The sequence below is a fragment of the Pelodiscus sinensis genome, chromosome 14 (assembly GCF_052426305.1).
Source record: "Pelodiscus sinensis isolate ZL-2025 chromosome 14, ASM5242630v1, whole genome shotgun sequence".
NCBI lineage: Eukaryota > Metazoa > Chordata > Testudines > Trionychidae > Pelodiscus > Pelodiscus sinensis.
In genome coordinates, this window is record NC_143065.1 from 33,176,205 (window position 1) to 33,199,089 (window position 22,885).

The 22,885-nt window shown below is 43.4% G+C and overlaps 1 protein-coding gene across 2 annotated transcripts in view; it reads left to right on the top strand.

Moving 5' to 3' along the window:
* The window catches only part of SV2B (synaptic vesicle glycoprotein 2B), a 141,225-nt gene extending 130,330 nt beyond the window's left edge, over positions 1 to 10,895 (top strand). For both annotated transcript variants that reach the window (XM_006110835.5, XM_006110836.5), the window contains exons 12-13: positions 3,010 to 3,169; positions 4,917 to 10,895. In XM_006110835.5, coding sequence (XP_006110897.3) covers positions 3,010 to 3,169; positions 4,917 to 5,100 — 344 coding nt within the window. In that variant the 3' untranslated portion in view covers positions 5,101 to 10,895. The remainder of the gene's footprint in view (positions 1 to 3,009; positions 3,170 to 4,916) is intronic.
* The last annotated feature ends 11,990 nt before the right edge of the window (positions 10,896 to 22,885 follow it).

Sequence of the window (22,885 nt, forward strand, 5' to 3'; positions counted from 1 at the left end):
GGTGATGTGTTATTCCAATGCCAAATAAAGCAAAGAAGTTAATGGTTCAATGGGTAGGGCACTAGATGAAGACTCAGGCCACCTGGGTCCAATTTCATAGATTCCTAAATTCTACGGCCAGACGGGACTATTGTGTTCATCTAGTCAGACCTCCTGTGCAAAACTGACCATAGAAATATATGCCTCAGCAACTGACCCACTGTAATAGCTTGCACCAGTGTATCTCTGCTCCCCCTTTTTACATATTTTTTTTTGTAGACTGTCAGCTTTTCATGGCAAGGGTTGTCTCTCATTATGGATGTTTCCAGTGCCTAGTGCAATGGGGCCCTGGTCTTAGTTGGGACCACTAGGAACAGTTGTGTTGATAATGGTAATGATGACGGGGATGATGCTGACGACTGTATTATCCTTTGCAATAGAGGAGAGACACCTCTAATTTGTCATTCATAGAAAAAGAGATTCATTACTGTGGCTGTTGGACACAGGGAGGACCCTATAATTCTCTCTCAGGTGCCCAAACTGAGTAAACTCAGGCTAGGTCTACACTATAGGGGTTTTTTTGGAAAAAGCTATACACATTAGGCTCGTCTACATTGGCCCCTTTTCCGGAAGGGGCATGGTAATTTTTGAAATCGCAATAGGGAAATGCGCGGGGGATTTAAATATCCCCCGCGGCATTTAAATAAAAATGTCCGCCGCTTTTTTCCGGCTTTTAGAAAAGCCGGAAAAGAGCGTCTACACTGGCCCCGATCCTCCGGAAAAAGCGCCCTTTTCCGGAGGATCTTATTCCTACTTCGAAGTAGGAATAAGATCCTCCGGAAAAGGGCGCTTTTTCCGGAGGATCGGGGCCAGTGTAGACGCTCTTTTCCGGCTTTTCTAAAAGCCGGAAAAAAGCGGCGGACATTTTTATTTAAATGCCGCGGGGGATATTTAAATCCCCCGCGCATTTCCCTATTGCGATTTCAAAAATTACCATGCCCCTTCCGGAAAAGGGGCCAATATAGACGTCGCCATTGCGCTTTGCAATTTGCTTAGCTTTTTCCGATCGCTTTTCTGGAAGAGGCTTTTCCGCTATTTGGCCCAGTCTAGATGGGGCTAAATGATGGAAAAGCCTCCTCTTTCTGCAAAGGATAGAACAGGGCTCATAGAACAGGGCTCCCTGAAAGAGCGCATTTGCTCTTCTGCTTTTTTTTGTGGAAGAGCAAATGCGTTCCTTGGACACGGCGGTGTTTTTCCAGGATACCGGAAAACCCCTGCAGTGTAGACGTACCCTCAGACTGTGCTAAGTCCTGCCCTAGATCAAGCATCCAGGGGCTGGATTACTGATTATGCAATATGCTGATAAAGGCATCATCTTGTGGTACTGAATCCTCATTTTATGCGACCTTGACACATACACTGGGATTTTCTGATGTTGTTTCATAAAGTGGCCAGGCAATGTCATCTAGTCCTAATATAGTTTCACCCCAAGGTAGGATGGTTTTACCATCAGAGTAAGCTGCATCAACCTTCAAGTGAATTCAGAGCTCTTGGAATGGACATTGGTTACATGCAACCAAGCTAAAAGTGTCCTATGAAAAAATTAGGATAGTTGGCAAATATTAGAGCTAAATAAAAATCAGAATTTCCATTCTGCGGAAAATCCTTATAGTTCAACCAAATTGGGACATAAGGTTGAACTATTGGAACTTTTCCAAAACTGAAAAATGTTCATTTTGAATTTTTTTTAAATCAAAATAAAACATGTTAATATTCTCAAACTGAAATAATTCATGTTGGTTTGCTGAACTGATCCAGAATGGTTTATTTCCAATCAGTTCAACATGAAACTGCATTTCTTTGTAGTGGAACATTGCCTCCTTGGACAGGGGGGCATTAGTTCAGATGGAATATCTCTCATGATATACCCCAAGTTACACAACTCTCATGATGCACCATGTCGCTTAGAGGAATTACTGTGTTGCATCTTGGGAAATGTAGTCTGGTTGGCTCAGTCCATAGGAAAGGGAATACAAACGATGATTCCTGTGAGGCAATGGGCCACAATCAGGAAATTTATTTTATGTTGAACTGACCTAAAAATGAAACATTTAGCATCAGATCAACTATCCCAAATATGTTGATCTATTCAAACTGACCCAAAGGAAAATATTTGTTTTTGTTTTCCTGACAGGAAATAGAAACATTGATTTTGTGGAAATTGCATTTTCCATTGGAAAATCATCCTAAGGGGAAATTCTCAAGGGGAAGTGAGCCTGAATTGAGGGTAATGAAGCATGAATGTTCTCAGGTTGTCCCTTGGGCTTGTGCATAAAATTAAAGCCCTTGTGTAAATGTGCCATTCTACCTAATAACATCTTTATAATTAAGGGAGACCCAGAGTGCTTTAGACAACTGACTGAATATTGTGAGCTTAGAGATGAGCCAGGTGATTTGAATGCAATAGAAACTGTCCTAATTTCTCACCCAAAACTCAAACCACTTTTCAGCTTTAGCAGCCTTCACATAACTCTTCCCATCTATCGATGTTCATATTTACTTGCCTCTGCTCTTCCACGGTCCAGCTAGAACTTTGCCATACCACTCAAGAGATCTCTGCAGCGTGAGACTATTGGTCACACCAGGAGATTTCCAGTTGGTTTCCTGGCCCCAAAAAGCAACAGATAGCATCATTTGGCTGCTGAGCTGAATATTGTGAAGATGGCTTGTCTCTAGGGGAAAAAAATCTATCATCTGAAGACTCTTCTTGTTCTTGAGAACAATGAGAAGTCCTGTGGCACCTTATAGACTAACAGATATATTGGAACATAAGCTTTCATGGGCAAAGACCCACTTAGTCAAATGCTCCAATATATCTGTTAGTCTATAAGGTGCCACAGGACTTCTCGTTGTTCTTGCAGATTCAGACTAACACGACTACCCCTCTGATACTTGTCACCATGCAAGTTCCTGTTCGTGGTGGATTTGGTTGCCCAGAGAATGATGCTTTTCTCCTTCCTTCCCTGGCAGGTGGCTCCATGCTGATTTCTGCAGTTTGCTGCTTCTTTCTGTTCTTTGGCGATAGCGAGTCTGCCATGATTGGCTTGCAGTGTCTGTTTTGCGGGGCCAGCATTGCTGCCTGGAATGCCCTGGATGTGATCACTGTGGAGCTCTATCCCACCAGTAAAAGGTAACGATGCTCAAAATATTTCTTCTCTTTGATTCTCTGAGTTCAGGCACTGCCTCTCTCACATCCAAGGAACAAATTATTGAGTTAAAATAGTATGTGGATGGATTTCCAATTAAAAAATAATAATCTCAGGGATCCGATGACTCCTGTGGCTACAATTCATCAGCACAGGTATTAAGAAGTAGTATTGGGTAAATAACTGATTTTTGGTGGCAGTTCAGAAAGAAAGAAAGAAAGAAAGAAAGAAAGAAAGAAAGAAAGAAAGAAAGAAAGAAAGAAAGAAAGAAAGAAAGAGAGGACCCCAAACAATTTGAGTCTAAATTAATCTAAATATTTTCAGAACTGTCAGTGAATCAAAGAAAACCCATTTGGGGTCTGTTCCAGGGGTGAGGGGGAAAGGTGCATTTGAAAGTGGGCCTCCTACATCTCTAGTGAGTGCCCTACCCACTGGATTAAAGGTGATTTTAACATGCAGAGCAGGGGGTAGAAGTACCAAGACCACCTTCTCTTCCTTTGGCTGTTTTATGAATGGTCAAAACTATCTGTGTCAAATTCACCAATATTTTCCAGTTGACCCAAACTGCATTTTTCATCGAATTAATGGTTTTCTGAACAACTTTGCCCAGCCATATCAAGGTTTCAGGAGTGAGCTTTTGAGAGACAAACCTGTCTACATCAAAATAGTTATGCCTCTCCTGCCCTTCATATTGATGACAGCTGTGAGGGAAGTACTGGGATTGTACTGCTCAGCTGCTGGGTGAATCAGGGTGCGTGGGAACTCTCTGTGTGACTCTCCACTGGCCACTCACTCTAACCAGTGCTTGGAGTGGCTTTGACAAGCTCTAGAGCAAGCCAGGTTCATAGCTTTATAGCCACAAGAAAACATTGATCCATGATGTGAACTCAGTGCTTAATTGGTACTGAAAATGGTGCCAGGGCTCAAGCAATTAGGTGCTTGGTCTCAAGCAACTTTTTTGCTTTCATAATTGATGCAGCAAGCTCAGAGGTGCTGGAGCTATGAACTGCCAAGCCCAGAGGCAGTGGGGCTATACAGTGCCAAGCCCAGAGCTTCCAGAGCTAGAATTTCCAAGCTTATTGGTGCCAGGGCTATGAACTGCCAAGCCCAGAGCTTCCAGGACTATGAACTGCCAAACCCAGAGGTACGGTGGCTCAGCCAGGGCACAAATTAAGCACTGTGTGAACTCCAAAAGGTGGTGGTATGGAAATAATTAAAGGCTTATAAATACACTCTGCCTTCTCCCCCACAAAAAACTCAGTGGCATTCATTCAATCTAGCTCCAGTTATTCGCTAGAAGCATAGATGCTCCATATCAGATCAGACTGCTGGTCTACTCAACCTGCTGTCCTGATGCCAACAGTGGCCAGTATGTGATTTTTCAAAGGAAGTCAGACCAGCCACGACATGCACCTGAACAAAGGTTCAAGCCTGCACTTGCGGGGATGGGGATATTTTTGTTGACCCCAGCAGGTGAACGGCATGTGCTCTGAAGCATGAGGTTTCATTTAACGTCCATAGCTCAAATCAGGCTTCATTAAAAGCATAGCCATGACCACACTGGATGCCTGCAGTACCCACTGGGTCCTCTTCTACCTAGAATAGGAGCGAATAGATATTGGAGAAGTCATGCAATGACTCAACCCTCCTTGAATGACGGTGAAACCATCCAAATAACCCACAGCCCTGTCTGACCCCTAACCATCACTTTCTGCTCTTCCTCTCCTGCAGATCCACAGCCTTTGGTATCCTCAATGGTCTCTGCAAATTTGGTGCCATCCTGGGGAACTCTATCTTTGCCTCCTTTGTTGGGATAACCAAAGTGGTTCCCATCCTTCTGGCCTCCTCTGCACTGGTTGCAGGAGGCCTGTTAGCTCTGAGGCTACCAGAAACTCGAGAACAGGTCCTGATGTGAGCAACCAGGCAGCGGGGAAATAAAGAAGAGCTACAAAAAAGAGCCATGGCTAGAAAAATCAAAATGTCCACTTATATTTTGCTGCTGATACCTCAGATATGGGGAGGGGGAAAGAAGCAACCCCTAATTTAAGATCACTTCCCATCCATGTTTGGCTCTTTGCAACCAGGGTATGTGCATCCAGCAGAACTTGGCTCATTTGCTTGCGATACAACCCACACTGGGGAGGGAATGAGGATCTGTCCTTCCCATGTATGCATGAGCACAACGGTCACAAAATGTGCGTGTGCAGGAATCAAGGGGGAAGAACAGATTCAAACCTCTATATCCCCTGGAGGAGTTGCAAGAAAGCACCTGCATTTCCATGCTGGTGCAGGCAATTAACACAAGCTGTCCTTGCTTGCAAAAGATCTGGAAGATAGTTAACAAACCAGCTTTGCTGAGGTTAGTTTTTCCTTTGGAGTCAAGATTTCCAAAAGTAACTAGTGATATGGAGTATCTTGATTTTTAGGGGCCCTATCTGAGACACTTTCAAAGGGGCCTGATTTTCAGAGAAGTGTGCGGTGCTTTCTGAAAATCAGGTCCCTTGTATTATCTCTAAAGGGCACCCAGAATCACAAGTCACGTTTTGATCTGGGATTTTTTAAAATAAAAAATATAACCTATTTTAATCAATTTTTAAATCTTTATGTTGTTCTAATCAGGAGGAAACTAAAACAAAAACTATAACCCAGTCCCACTAATCTGAGAAACTGAGAGCAATCCCTAGGAAGAGACATGTAATTCTTGTCCAGCCAACAGTTCTTTAAATGGTGTTGATTTTAGGATATTTCTATAAAAGGATTTTTTTTTCTGCCTAATTCTGTTTAAGAGAAATTGGCATGATGTTGGGGATTCTGCAAACCAAATGTGTATATATTATGCAGTGTAAATAGGGGACAATTTTTGTTCAAAATTTAGAGTATGGTAACTGTTAGCATTTACCAGCATTTTAGCCATATTAGTTAAGAAAAATATGTGAGTTTCCTATAGAATTGGGTCTTATTGGAGCACTGTAAGCACAATTATTTCTATCCTTTTAACCTGTTATTTAGAGAATGCACTTAGCAAACTTTCATTGTTGGTACATTTAATTGTCTGTTAAGTGGGGTAATTAAGTTTTATATACTGTAAAGAGCATTCTTGGAATTCCTATACTCCTCATGATATGACTTTGCCACACAACTTAACACAAAGTGATACAGTAGAACCCCAGAGTTACAAACTGACTGGTTAATGATACGTGTAATTTGGAATCAGAAATACGCAATCAGTCAGCACAGACCAAAAAAGCAACCACTGTACAGCACAATACTATTAAACATAAATTACTAAAAATTAAAGGAAAAGTTAAAAAAAAAGACAAGGTAAGAAAACTGATTCTTTGCATGTTACATTGAAATTAAGATGGTTCAAAAAAGCATTTTGGTTCTGCATAGTAACGTTTCAACACTGTATTAAGTCACTGATCAGTTGCAAATGTTTGACGGTACAACACTAATGTTTTGTTTAAAGTTACGAACATTTCAGAGTTATGAACAACTTCTATTCACAAGCTGTTTGTAAATCCGAGGCTATTCTGTACACATTCAGTCGCAATTTCAGAGATATATTTTTGGAAGCAAAAATGAAAGTCAAGAAAAAAAAGTAAGCCTCCACAGCTCATGACAAATAGATAATGCTAATCAGATTATTAGCAGGCACAGAGGCTGGCTGGCATCTAATGGGAACCAATGACTCATGCAGGAAATTTGTGTTGCTAAGACATTTTGTGACATGAAAAGGTGTTTGGTATTTTTGCCACTGTCAGGTTTGATGGAGAAGTGGCACAGTGCAAATGTAAATCAAGGTTTCCATTTGGGCTGTTAAAAATCACTGGTTCACATTTGAATCCAAGCTGAAATTTGTCAAAATCCACAAGGATTTCCCCTTTACACAACAGGCGGCAGTGAACTGATGGTTCATATAATGGTACAGTTGCCAGCAAAAATGCATCTTACGGAATAATGCATTCTACTATATAGAAACTACTAGAGATGTTCACTTATTTGCATAACAGATCCCTAGAAACTCATGTGCTGATTGGATTCTAGAGTTTTGTGGCTCACTTGCTCTGTCTTTCCTTTCTTGCCAGGTCATCCTTCTCCTCTTTAATGACCTTTAAAAGGCATATTAACCTGCCCTGGGTCCCCTGCCTTTAAGAACAGGAAAGAGGCCACTCTGAATCCCCTATATCTAGGGTTAAAGACTTAAAGTCTAACTCCTCCACTGCACAGAGGCAGTTATATATAAGCAGTAACTCACATTAATATTGTCCCCTGATAGCTACAGGATTCATTCAGGGCACCATTGCATTTGCTACAGTAGAAGTATATACTGAGTACCAATAAATTATGGGAAGCAAATGTTTCTGTGACTCCTTGCCAGTGACATTAAATCTCTGTTGGATTTCACTGTTCTGTGGTCTTCTCAAGCAAGGAAGTGGCACTAAGTAATCGTGAAACTCCCAGGTGACAACAGGCTATGGATTTTGCAGATTTAGGTTGAGGCTTATGAATGTGATAAAATCATGAAGTGCTGTAATAATTCCAAGTGTCTTATGCCTCGTTTCTTCCATTTATGAATAGCTTTGAACCCTTCTTTACTAGTCTTTAAAAGGGCTAGGTCCAGCTTTCTTCAGGCACATCACATGGTCCCTCAGGAAGGCTGCAAGTCATGTTACTATATCCTTTTAAATATGGCAACAGTACATGGGTGCCTCCTTAACCCTTTCTCTGCGGCTGAGAACTGTGTCCCAGAAAACAGTGTTCCCTAAAAACCATCCAAACCCTTTCCCATGGCTGGAGATAGATAGGTATGTCAGCACTGAAGTACTCACTGACTTTCTTGTGGTTAAGCTACTTGGCCGGGCGACTCACTCTATTTGTCCCAGTGTGTCTGGGGAGAATGTTACACTGGACTTTATCTCTCAAGGTCCCTTCTGGTTCTAATATTCTATGATTCGATGATCTGGCCTAGTACAGTAATTTGTATCATTCTGTGATGGGGAGCTCATCCCTATTTATTTTACTAAGCACTGTTAGGTAAGCGTGTAGTGGTGTGACATTCAAAAGTACTAACTTGACCTGATTGTGTTCCACACTGATCTTGTACAATGACTCTAGCTGCAGTGTTTACACTGAGAAAGTAATGAATACATTTCTCAGAAGATCTTCAATCACTAGAAACGGATGAGTAGATTTGGAGATGATCACTAAATCTTTAGAAGCCTTGGACGTTTGGATCCCAGAGGTTAGGTGGGACAAAGAATTGGGTGGTGGACAGTGAGTATCAGTCTTATATTAGCAAGGGGAATCAGCTAGCTGATAAAATAGTCCTGTTGCATCTCTAATATGTATGATGCAGTCACTCACAAATATGCAGGATGCTGCCCTTGTGTCCCAATGACTTGTACAATTCTTGTCTGTGAACTGTGGAGCAGGAGTTCACAAGCCCAGATCTAATGTAAGAGGTTAGACACATTGCATCTGATAATAGTCGGAGAAGGGATTCTACAGTGCTAGGCATATAACAAAGACTGTAGTATGGGGAAATAAAACCCATCTTATTCTGATTACAGAGATCTGTCGATTCCTCAATATACTCTCAGCACTCCTGTTTTTGTTCATTTGTAGCCCAATTAGCTCCCTGTAAAGCTGCACCCGCCCCTCCAGTGTTTATCCTCCCCCTACTGCCTGCTAGTTTTAGACTAGGGGCCAAACCAAAGTGCTTTATGCTCAACTTTGGAATGTTTGGAAATGGGTCTGAATTTTGAGCTGCTGCCAATCTCTTTTCGGGATCAAACCCATGAATCCCAACAGCCTTATAGTGTGTGGAGTGAGCCCATTTCTACAGTGAAATCTGTTTCATATCAACATTGCAAGAGATGGGAACTGGGCCCAGCTAGAGATGGAATTTCTCAGATAAGGCCAATATTTTACCTTTCTATTTCTGATATTTGCAACAGTTTAAGGTCATCTCATCTTAGAATGTCCTGGATACACTGGACCATCTATTGGAGGGACTGGTTCCTGGTTATAGAAAGCTATGAGCTTCCATTTCACTCCCAAAATCATTTAGCAGATTTCATAGACTTTAAGGCCAAAAGGGACCAGTATGATCAATTGGTCTTACCACTGGCAACAGGGACACAGAACAAAGAGGGTTCTGCCACAAACTCCATGGGTCTCTGAGGATCTGCCAAAGAGCAGTATGGCCCTCTCTTTCACATGGTCGCGGGCACAATGGTTGAGATACATGCTCTACCACCTGGACAGGGGAAACAAAGCAGGTTGAGAGGCCCTTCTATGGATGACTCTGGTGGGTACAATCTAGCACCTGTGCCTCCATTTTCCTACCTGTAAAGTGGAGTGGATGAAACCCACCAGTAACACAGGGATATAGGGAGTTTTGATTCAGTAGCATACATAAGCATCCCAAGATCCACTGGTGGGAGGTGCCAGTGAAATGCAAACATACACTAGTCTGAGCATCCTGTCCCTATTCTAATATGGGGAATTTCTAGGCCCACCAAGAGGGGCAGGGCAAATGGGGCAGTTGCCCCAAGGCCCAGTGATTCAAAGGGGTCCAGGGTTCCCAGCTGTCCCTGCTTCTACTGTGGCAGCAGCCAGAGTCCGTGGTCCTTTGAATCATCACTGGAGGGCAGTGTCGTGCACTTCAGGCTGGCAGGGAGACCTGTGTGGTGCATTGTGGGTGGAGCGCTGGCTGCTCCCAGTCCCGCCCCTTCTGTGCAAGGCCCAGTCCTTTCTGGGAGCCCCACACGCCTTTGCTCAGATGCCCAGGGAGGTTATTGATGCCCTTGGGAATTGCATTCCCACTCCATATATTTCCTGGTGCTTTAGTCGGTTAGAATATTCTCCACCCCTTCCATTAACTCAGCTGTGCAGAGCTTCCTCTTGCTGGCATCCTTAGAGCGGCTGAACTCAGCCCCAGAAAGGGCCACAGTTTGGCGGAGGTTACTATGTCAGCAGTAATTCTGGAACATTCTCTGAAACTTTAAAAAGCCAGTACCTGAACCCATCATTATATTATTACTGAAACATGAGCTATAGATCTGATATTTGAAGCCAGACCCAAACTTCTTCCAAGTGGAGGAGGGAATCAGATCTGGGGATCCATTACAGAGATAGGATAGAGCCAGATCTGAGCATGGGATTCTCTTTTCTGACAACTGCTAAGATTTTTGTTAATGAAATTTACTTTGGTGACATGAGGAGCCATTCACTTTCCCACTCAAGTCCTTTGACTTTTCCAAAGACACATAAGCCCCACATGGAACATTCAGGCTGATGTGTAACAAAACCCCATGCACCGTGTGGACTGTCAAATCTCTCTCACCCAATCTCACCTCTGTATCAACTAATGCAGCTTTTAGGGGAAAACAGACTGGAAAGTGTGAAAGAAACAAAACAAAACCCCCATAACTTCTTTACTGTATGTTATTCTAGAGCTGTCTAAACTTGTATGCACTGTGTGGTTCACTGTAAATAATATCCAGTGTGGTACATTTAATGGAATGTTTCATGTGGATGTTCTCTCAGCTGACTGTTCGTGTGAAATGGCCAATTCCATTTCCTTGGTTTCTTTCCTTTCTTTTCAAATATTTTTTTGGTTTGATCCCGTGTTTGTCACTGCAAAATGGAGCCATTGCAATGGACTTTGTTTTTGTTCTGTCACATTAAAAGCTGGAAGAAATAAAACAATTTTTGTGGTGTCTGTGCTTCAGTATACACCTCACCTTCTTCTGCTGGGGCCATAGCTGTTGACCTTTCGCCTTACAAATAAGGATCTTAATTTGAGATAGGCAGGGAGAATACAGGTGTCTTATCTCAACTTGATTAAGTCTCATTCCTACCACTCTTTGGTCAGGTCTAATATACTGTATCTCTCATGTTGAAAGCAACCAATAGAAAGGGCCTCCTGAGCAAGCTAAACTGGGTCTTGCTGTGAGAAAAGATCTCATAAATGAACATTTAAACATCGATGTAGCTGTAGAGTCATCCATTTTTTCCACCTGTGATTAGGGGTAGAGATGGGATTTAGGACATAGATATCTAATTATTCAACTGTGCTTTCAAATCAGGTATTTAGACACCTCAGTGGCTCAAAGTCAAACTGTGGGCCCATGACCCTCTGAACTGAGACTGAGAGGCAGGAGGATGTTGAGACGTAGACAGACCAACACATAGTATATATGTATGCACAAATGCTACAGCCACATACAATTAGGATTATTAATTCCAGAGCCCCATAACTTTAGAGGTACCTGATCTAAGGATCTTACTTGTGAATTAAAAGAGCATATGCTACATAAGACAGCAATTATGCACAAGAAAGCATGAAAGTATCATCCATATGGAGATCAGAGCAGGAAGCCTGGAAAATAAGTGGGGTTTAAGCATCTATTAAGTAGGATGCAATGCTAGGCCTGCAGCACGAAGTTCAGTTCCCGACACAGGCATCAGTCATCAGTGAAGTTCAGAGGGTCATGGGCCCACGGTTTGACTTTGAGCCATCTCTGATGTGATGCTAAGGAATTTAGTGTGGCCGAGAGATGGTACACCAGGTACTCAATTTCTCTACCTACAGAACAGGTACAACAACCTAAGGCAAATCAGAGAGGCATTCAAGGGTAAAAAACATGACACATTGCAACTGGAATGAATGAAACAGAGATGTAGCTCTGGCTCCGTTGGTTCATTGGAGGTTACGTATGACAACTTGCCTCAGATGAGACTTACCCACGTCCCTCTCCATCCCCATGGACTGCAGTTCTATGAGGTGAACCAAAACAAGCATTTCCTAAGCAAGCTGGTCAGGATTGAACTAAACTGGCCTCAGGTGGAAGGCAATCTCAGTATATTCCACAATAACTGTGCCAGCAGGCATGGTGCAGAGTTACAAAGTCAACATTTTATAAGCCCCTTATGTATATTCTGTATTTGTACAGGGGAACAAGTATTAGCAACCACTATCAAAAATAATTTGCCTAGGAAAGGCATGTCTTTAAATAAAGGCCAAAGAGATTTATGCTGGAAGTCTTGGAAATGCTTTAAATTGGTCCTCACGGCAGGCTATTTGACATTCTGCATAAGGAAGAAATCTCAGTAAGTAGGAAAATCCCATATTTGAATTTGTAGACAGATTCTTTACAGGCTCTGTACATATTGTTACCAGCACAGAATCTTCTCCGGCTTCTCACTTGGCCCTGGTCTACACTAGGGAATTAATTTGAAACAACTCCCCTTATTTTGAAATAACAAGTGGCACGTCCACACTACCAAGCCCATTATTTCAAAATAAGGGGTCGGTTATTTCGAAATAACAACTCCTGCTTTCCAGGAAGAACAACGCTTATTTCAAAACTAGCCAATTAGCCCGTGATAAGACAGGATTTTCAGGTCTCTCCTCCACATCGGGCTTCTCTCCTGAGCCTCTGGTCTCTCGCTCCGTGTCTCTCTCTCTCTCTCACCTCCCTCCACCTTCTGCCTCTCTCTCCATCTCTTTCTTTCTCTTCTCCCCCTCCTGCCTCTCACTCTCCCTTTCTCTTCTCCTCCTCCTCCTGCCTCTCACTCTCTCTCCACCCCATCTCTCTCTTTCTCTTCTCCCCCTCCTGCCTCTCACTCTCTCTTCACTCTCCTCTGTCTCCGTCGGGGATGCACGTGCTCGGGTGAGTCCGGCTCCCCGCTGGACGATTCCCTCTTCCCGCCCCCCACCAGCCAGTTCCTCCTCCCGATTTCCCATGGCCAGCCTTGCCGCCCCCAATTCCCACCCCCGACCAGCTTTGCTTCCCGCCAGCCTCCCTTCCCCCGTTCTCCCCTGGCCAGTTACGCTGCCTCTGACTCCCCCCAGTTCTGCTTCCTGCCCCCACTCCCCTCCTCCCAGCCAGCCCCGCTCCTTTCCCTCCCCCCTCCAGCCCCCGATCAAGGATGTCCGTTTTTTTATCCTACCCTAGTGACATACACGGCCAGGGGGTGGGGCCGTGTACGTCACCGCCTCACCCCCTTTCCCTCCCACTGTGGCACTCGGCTGAGTTCTGTGCTGCTCTGCCGGGCCACCGCGGGGGAGCAAGTGGCCATTTGGACTCCCCCGCGGCGGCCCGGCTGAGTGGCGCAGAACTCAGCTGAGCGCTACAGCGGGAGGGGAAGAAGTTGGGGCAGTGACGTGCATGGGCATGCTGTATGGGGACCACGGGGCCCAAAGGGCCACTTGTGCCGCTTGCTCCCCTGCGATGGGCCGGCTGAGCGGCGCAGAACTCAGCCAAGTGCCACGGCATGAGACAACAGCACCCCCCAGAGGTGACTCGTAATGTTATAGTGTTACAGAGTCACAGACATTGGGCCACTATATATATGATAGGTATTTTGAAATAGCAGTAGTTTGGATGCTCCATTGGTGCTATTTTAAAAGTACTGTTTCCCAGAATCATTCAAAGTAAGTACTCCCCAGTGCTTCCTGGGGCTCTAAATCGAGGTAGCATGTCCTCTCTAAGGAAACCTGCCGCAGACCAATTTTATGGTTTCCCTGTGGTGTGGACACGCTATTTCAAAATAGTTATTTTGGGAGTTTTTATTTTGAATTAATTTCCTAGTCTAGACATGGCCTTTGGTGGCTACAAAATGCCTATTATTTTAAAACAGGCGAAATGCTCATTCATCACCTAGAAATGATAAATAGCTCAAATATTTTTACTGTGATGCCTCATCCACAGGGCTGGCAACATATTTTCCTCCAGGTCCCCTGGAAGGGATAGACTGAGCCTAGAGTGGAAGGGGTGGGGCTAGAGGCAGCCAGTTCTCAGGGCTGGTTGGACCATGCTTGCCTCCCTCAGTCAGCTCTCAGCGTCATCCTGCCCACATCCCATTGGTCCCTGGTGGTGATTTCAGGGCCCAGCACTCTGGCTGCTACTTCTTCCACAAAAGCGGCCCAGGGTCCCTTTTAAATCACCAGGCCCCAAGGCAAATGCCGCTCTCCCCTCCATTGGTGGTCCTGGTCATCCATAGGGTAACAGTCACAGAAGCTTTGGAGAAGGAAACAGCGGTGAAATTGAATCATTTTCACCAACTATTAAAATCAGGGATAGGTCTTCTAAACCATATACCTGAATCGCTATGTCGTCTGAAACTGGAAACTAAATCTGGATTAATATTTTCAGAAGCAGCTTCTTTTTTATTAGTGGCCTACAATCTTAACACCCGCTAATCTGCAATTTGCAAAGTTGGGATCAAATTTTGCAATTTTGAGTGCTTTCTCTTTAAAAGGCTGGAAAGGGAAAATGGCTCAGAGAATTGGCAATAGGAGATAGAGTCCTTGATTTCGAAGTTGTTGAATGACTATGGTAGCAATCAAAATCCCTGCCATGTGAGAGCTGTTCAGAGATCTACAGAATGTGAGTTTGTATTTCTCAAGGCAGTTCCAAGTGAGCAGGTATCTATAACACACATACACACACAAAAATGGAGCAAGTGATTTGCGACAGAAGCACTTTTTTTCTGCCACCTTCAATATATTGAGTTGATTTATAGCAGCATACCTTATGATCATAACAACATTTATATAGCAGTTTACATTTGGAAAGCACAGTGTAAACATTAAGCAATTAGCTCATCTCTCAAAAGTTGTAATTCAGCTGGAAAACAGTTTATTTTGTAGTACCTGCTTTCCCAGTTATTGTAAATAAAAACCAGATATATTTGCACACACATACACACCAGGGCTAAACTATTACCCACTTTCATTCCATTTTGTCTCTGCTGATTTTTCTCTCAAATTCTTCCTCATTTTTCCTCTGAAATAACGTAAGTCTATTTGGTATCACTAGATGGCAGCACGTACACACAAAAAGAAGTCTTTTCTGCTGGCCTACAAACAAAGACTGGAGAAAAGTCTTCTTATATGTTTTGTGCTCTGGTACCTCCCAGGGTATATAGTCATAGGGCAGGACCCCATTGTGCTGGGCACTGTACAAACACGAAAAATCAGAAATATGCCAAGATCATTGAATGTGCAAGGAAGGAACAAAAGCCTTAGGAGATATTCCCTCTCCTTTGGGCTGAGATGGGTAACCTACTGGTGGAGTTGGTGCTGCTGTTCCTATATTGTCTCCTGGACTTGCAGGGGAAATTGTCCATTTCTCTATGATTCTCTCTTTAACAGGTTCATCTCTTTTCCTCTTTTGGTTCCATTTGTAACTCATCCTCAAAGGCCCATCTTGGCAGGATGAGTCTCACAACTCTCCCACCAGCCACAAAGGCCGTGCACAGGTGTGTGCATTCTCACAGAAAAGTATGTTGTAGGAGGGAAATAATGGGACTTGCATCTATACTATGGGGTTTAACAGAAGCAGAAGGACACTGTCCAGGAGGCCGGATCATGCCCTACGGATCTCCTCCTCCCTTGGTTCAGTGGCAAAATTGCAATGATCGTATTAGCTCCTGGAGCTCTCCCTTAAAGAGAGGCTCAAAAACATGGAGGAAATCTGCGTGGCATTAACACTCACTGGGTAAACCATGTTTCCTCCTCCTCCGCCCAGCTCACTGATGCTATGGTGACTGGGACCTGGTAAGAGATCCTCATTGGTCAGGAGCATCTCAGAAGCCCAGAGACTTTTAATGGATACCCTGGTCAGAAGCTCTGAGAACCACCCAGATCTCAAAGTTTCCATGGTGTCTGATGAGGTGAATGCCCTTCTTCCATGCTGGCCCCATCTCTATCCTGATGGGAAAATTTGCTGGGACATCCACAGGGGAACCTCACAGTGCTTTCTCCATCTGGCCTTCTCCTGGGTTTTCCTGTGGGAGTTGCAGGATCTGCCTAAGGAATTTTTGGCTTTTTAGGGGTGATTTTTCTTCCAGTGCCCACATAATCTTCCTTCTTCAGGCAAAACATCTCCATTGGTTCAGTTGCCACTGGAGACATCCATCAAAGTTGTACTTATGAATGCATCAAGCTGATTTGCAGCTCTGAGCAACAATTCAACCACAATAACAAATTCAATTTGCCTAAACATCCCCATGAGTTGTCTGGGTGAGGCACAAGAATTGAATGTGCTTTTATAGCTCTATCAGCTCAGCAAGCACAGTTCTAAGTTCCTTTCCATCAAGTCAGTAGAAATGTTGAAAAGGAAGGTACCAAACACTCATTGTTCAAGTCTGAGCTTTAAAGGGACAGAAAAACCCCCCATTGTGTTTAGAAACAGTCTATATTCCTTTTATAGGCCACCTACATTTTTCTTTCCTCTGATAGAAAGGACAGCTACATGCAAAAACAACAAAAATGAGAGTTTTATTTCACACCCCATGTAACCTGAGCTCTATCTTCCTAATCTTCTGCCTGTGGCAACACAGTCTAGTTACTGTGATAGTCTCTATCTTGGTCAACATACCAGGGGATCACAGCAAGTTTTTAAAAACAAAAACAAACAAACAAAGAAAATCAAAACAAGCTGCTACAGTTTGAGCTAAAAAGCCACTAATGGCACTACCGGGTAAATGCTGCAGTAGATTCATATACCCCACAGACTGTGCACAGAGGAGGAGTTTTAAGCCTGTACCTATCATCCTTCTGTCTCATCATACTGGTTGGCGAGTTAACATAATTTAGCTTTGGGAACAGTTTTTAAATCTTGCCAGAAAAAAAGGATTGTTTTTTTAAATGAAACTCAATACACATTAACATTTGTTTTTAAAATAATTAAAAAGTTTTCCATGAAAGGAGGATTTTTATTCAAATGGGGCCTAACCCTACATCCACTGAAATAAAAAAAATATATGTCTATTAGCTTTAATTGGCTTTGGATTAGGTCCATCTTCCACATCTCCTGTCCTAGTGTTGCAACCCCAAACAAAAGTATTAGACTAGTTCCTGATGACTAGAAACTAAACTGAAACTGACTATTCTAATTTTACTGACAAATCCCAGAAAAATGCAGAGGAAACAACCAGCAAGCATTGTGCAAAATAAATTTGGTTTTAAAAATTCTTTGAATAATTTAGTACAGGGAGGGAGATTTTTAAATCAATCTGTCCATCTATAAGGCACCTGTCATGTGAATATTTAAGGACTGATGCTAACAGAAGACTTTTGTACTGGCAGTCTCTTCTTGGGATTCTAAAGACTAGGTTCTCCTGGAAATATTTTTCTTTCATTACAAACAAGTGAAGCAGACACCCAGTAAATACAGAATATCAAAGCAGAATTAATTTGATAGAGAACTGGCCACATTCCCTCATAGTGCAAACCCCACTAAAGTGATCGGGAGTTATGCCGGGGATTAAATTGCCTAATATTTTTCATGAGGCGTCAGCTGCTCTTTATGACAAACTGCCTCAGGCAGGACTGCAACTAGGGCAGGTTCAAAGAGAACTGTGTGAATCCAGAAGGAGCTGATAACATTTCTCCAGAGGGAGCTGTTTCTTAACTTTGAAATCTTCTGCTTCATGCTAAGAAGTGGGTTTTGCACTTGGCTTTTCAAAATCTTCAATGGTAATTTTTTTGTTATTCTAAGTTTGCAACAAGTAAAACAGAAAACTTTTCAAAACTTCCTAGTTGCACCTTTCACTCTCACAATCCCATTATCCACACATTGTTCCACAACAATCAACAATGCTCCACTGGACATGGCTATGTCTATACAAATATTGATTTATCATTGAGAACGAGGGCATATTTTTTGTGATCTTATTTTGTCCATATACAAACAGATCTGAGTGCAGTTCCCTGAGCTGGCACAGACTCCCTGGGTAACCTTGGACAAGTAATTTAATTTCTCTGTGCCCCCATTTCCCTTCCACAAAAAAAGAAATAATAGTGCTCTCTTAGATTGTCTTATCTCATAGGCCATAGATTTTTCTTGCTACATGCATGAATAGTGTGTAGCACAATGGGATCCAAATTTCAGATGGCACCTTCACGCATTGCTGGAATATAAATACACATAACAATAAAAGTGCAGCAATAATACAATATTGGGCACTCTACAAACACTGTTGATAGATAGCCAGACATATGTTCCTATTTTTGACAGGTGCCAATTTATATTTAGCCCTTTAATCCGAGCCTGTTACCTTTCTAAAATTTACCTCTGATCTCAGACCGTCTTTCCTCCAGTGCAGTTGTAATTTCTGTCCTATCTTTTGCCATCTCTCTCTAACTGAAATCCCCAGCAAGTGTCTTTGTTCATCCTGAGCGCTCATTGCCACAGGTTGGTTTCTTCCTGACTATCATGTAAATAACTGACCAAAACCTTGTATGTTATCTGTGCTAGCAGTTTGCTTCCACTTCAGTGATGGCCTTTCACTTCAGTATAGACTCCCCCTTCCCAAAGAGGTTTCTTAGGGTACGTTTACACCGCAGTGTTATTTTGGAATAACTGATGCTACACTACAAGCAGTTATTTCAACATAATGTCAAAATAATGTCAAGCTGGAGGACTTCTTATTCCAACTTCTGTAACCCTAATTTTACAAGGAGTAAGGGAAGTCGGAGGAAGAGTGCTGTCTCTCAGACCCCCTGTTGGGTAGACAGTGCCAAAAAAAGCCCAAATAAGATATTTTGACTTAAGATACGCAATTGAGGTAGCTCAAGCTGTGTAGCTTATTTTGGCTTTAGCCTGGTTTCACGAGGCATACCTGGGCCGATGAAGAAAGGCTTCTTTGTCGGTGCGTCCCGTCCAGACTGCCCCGATCTGCCGACAAACAGCTGATCGGGAGAGCGGGGCAGCCATTTAAATTTAAATGAAGTCGAGATTATTTTAATCGCGGGTTCATTTCCCTCTGCCGACCTGGCTAATCTACATGCCTCCGTCGAAGGAGGCATGTAGTCTAGACACACCCTATATGACTGAGTGTGCTGAACCATAAACACAAGATGGCGACTTCCAGCTATTATGAGCCAAGGGGGATGCTATATAGGATGTTGTTCCTAGGATGAGTCCCATGCAAGTATGATCTTACAGGAATGCTTCACAACACTGCTGTCTCCGACCTCACATTTCCCTCTATTTTATTGGCACTGAGATTATTTATTTATTTATTTAAATAAGTGATGAGGGCATGGTTACCAGTAGCAGCTGGCCAATAAGACTCTGCTTTAGAAGACAGACCGCTGACTTACTCATCGAAATACTCATTTCACAAGTGCAATTATTGTTCTTTTTTCTCAGTCCTGGCCTCCCACCTGTCAATAATGAACAATTAATGAGGGGTACGGGTAGGATAAGGAGATTTATGTAGCCAGATGTGAATATTTTTTCATATTCGAAATAAAATGTCTATGTGATGGGGTGGGGTCACAGAAGACCCCTAGGGGGTGCTTCCCAGGGTGCCCACCAAGCCACTGACACTTGTCTTCCTACTCTCTGGGGCTTCTCAGTGCCCTGTCCTGCAGGACCAGCTCCCTGATCTCCCCTAGGCAAGGCACAGAGCTGAGATCACTGCCCACCTACCCCCAAGGAGAACAGACATACTGAAATTCTTCAGGTCAAAGGAAAATGCAGTTTGGGGCCCAGCTTCTTGGGATACCACTCTCCAAATGGGATCAGAACCCCAAATGAATTATGTAGATAAGCCCGTGATTATAAGTGAGAACAGGCAGAGCAAAGTGCATTACAAATTTAAAATAGAAGAAATTGCTTAGCTAATGCTAACACTAAAATCTCAGTACAAACTTATTACAAACTCACCTTAAAACTCTTCTTTTTCCAGCCAAGCCTTCAAAACCAGGGAAGACTCCTTTCCTTTGGAATGGCATGCCAGCCAAAGACAAAAAAACTCCTAACTTCCTATTATTGTATAGATACCACCTTTCCATGTACAGTTACTTGGTCCACCCCTACCAGTTGGGGTGCACATGTGTCTTCCTAAGACCAACCACTGCTAAGACTTAACAGACAACAGTAACTGTTTACAGGTGATTACCTAGCAATTGAGTCATCCCCGCATTGGAAACACCCTTGATGACTTTCATTTGCACATATGAAACCATAAAGCATTCTATACTCCATATGTCTAATTTTACACACAAGAATGATACATGCAACAAAATAAGATCTACAGACCCAGCGGGTTATGGCATCAAGATCGATAGCAATTTGTCCCAAGCATCTCTGAGTTATGCATATTTGTGTCCATAAGTCCATTTCATAAAGCATGGGGGAGGTCCATCACAGTTGATATTTAGAGAAAATCTCCCCCCTCATCTCCTTTATTTATCAATCCATTTTGATCACATTTGAAGTGGAATCAGTTTTTCCTTCTTTAGAGGCCCCTCATATTGCGAGACCCTAAACTGTAGCTTAGTTAGCTTATGCATTAAACTCTCATTGAAACCCTTACAAATAGCCTGCCCAGGACTGGGGGTGCCCCAAACACCTCCCTGCCATCCTGAGCTGTCTCTCTGTCCTTCAGCCACTGCCAAGGGTCTGGCTCAAAGTTTTTCAACTATTTATTTATTGGATTGTCTATACCTAGGCTCCTCAATTGCTGATTTTTAGAAACCTGCTCCCCTGCGATGCCTCATTCAAATGAGTCCATGCTCCTCCTGCACAAATGGTCTAGATGCCCACTCTGCTCAAGAAGATGGTGACCGGACTTGCAGGCATGACAGGTCCCAAAGTGCTCCACTCAAGACATGGGAACACTCTCACTTTCCATCCTTGAATGTTCACAGTGGTTCAAGAACTGCAGAGACCCCCCAGGATGCCAGGAGATAATAAGGCCTCGACTGTGAAACACCATTGCAACATAACAGCATCTATGCATCCCCAAAGGAAATGACAGGCCTGGGAGATGCAGCACAAGCTTCCCCTCTCCCCACTGCCCTACCAGTGTGCATCAGTCACATCCACTAATGAGGACTATCTGTTGCTCTGCAGGCTTTCGGTGCCATCTCTACTGAGACTTTCAGTGAATGGCATTGTTGTGCCGGGACTCTGTTGAGCCCAGGTGTTATAGACTCATAGACGCATAGACTTTGAGGTCAGAAGGGACCATTATGATTATCTAGTCTGACCCCCTGCACAGTGCAGGCCACAGAATCTCACCCACCCGCTCTTGGAATAATCCTCTCACCTATATCTCAGATATTGAAGTCCTCAAATGGTTTAAAGACCCCAAGAGGCAGAGAATCCTCCAGCTGTGATCTGTGCCCCATGCTACAGAGGAAGGTGAAAAACTTCCAGGGACTCTGCCAATTTACCCTGGAAGAAAATTCCTTCCCGACCCCAAATATGGCGATCAGCTGAACCCTGAGCATGTGTTGAGCTGGCAGGCCTGCCAACAGGGGAAGGGCAAAGGGGACAATTACCCCAGAGCCCCATAATTCAAAGGGGCCCAGGGCACGGTGGAGCTCCGGGCTCTTTAAATTGCTGCCAGAGCTCCACAGCTGGGTGCTCTGTGCAACTCTGAAGACTGCAAATGGTAACAGGTAGTGTGCCACAGTCCAGGTGGTGCTGAGGGCTGGAACCTCCCCCGCCTTGCCCGGAGCCCCCACAGCAGCTGTCGGCCCCACAGTGAGCTGGGATTACTTAATGCCTTGTCCTCTAGGAACCATGCTGAAGTTACCACCAGCCTTCAGACTGGAACAGATTTCAAACAGGATTGATCTCAGCCACATTCAGTCCCATGATTAACATGTGAAAGTCTCTCTGCTCTGTTACTAATCCGCTGAGGCACTCAGTCCCCTAGCCAGAATAATGTTTCAAAACTCATAGGGAAAAAAAGAGATAGAAAAGGTCTAATTAGGCCATCTAGTCTATCCCACCTGCTGATACAGGTTTGGTCCCTACTGTCAGTTTAATGTTTGTTCAAGGTAAACAGAAATGATGTGAGAAAATAGATTCTTGCCTGATGGCAAATCAAAGCCCCTTTGTGTCTAACACAGTGGAGAAATTGATCAGGAAGAGTTCACGCTGAAGTGGAGTTTACCTCTAAGTCATTGCCAAGGTCATTGCAACCTTCAGTTATCTACTGAGGAGGGAAAACTTGCCTGCGATGAACTTTACAGCTGGGGTTTCCACAAAAAAGGAATTAAAGGACAAAATAACTTTTTAAAATATTTACTGCAGTAAATCTATGATATCTGGTGTTCAGATCAGTGTTTTTGAAGCTACAACTTCTCATTCTCCTACTTGGATCCCAGAATAAAAGCATTATGTGGAATTTTTGACATTACAGTCAGCTCTGTGGCAAGCAAGAGAGACTGTAAACATAATCTCAACGCTGGGTCTAGCTCGTTCCTTGAGAATTGCAGAGTATTTGCTAAACATTAATGAGGTAGATCCCTCACATATCCTCTGAGGCAGAGAAGCAGGGATATATGTCCCACAACTCTTACATGAAGAAACTCGGCATGAGAGAGAAGGTTAAATGACTTGCCTACGTTGCACAAAAAGTAGGTGGAAGAGAACTCGCATCTCCTTGCATTCAAATATTTTGCTTTATTCTCCCCGGGAAGTACTCCTTACCTGGAAAGATTGCTACCCAGCAGTAGTTGATAGGGAGGTTGGGCTGTGAAGGGAAACAGATTTTAGTCTGGCCCCATGGCAGTGTCAGAGGGACTTTCAAAGGCTAGACAGAGAAGGGAAAATGAACTACCATCACTATCAGTTTTTTCCATTAGAGCAGAGTTCAGACCATTGTTTGGGTTATAGGTGGGAAATGTGAGCAGAGGACTTTGTGCTCCAAGGCTG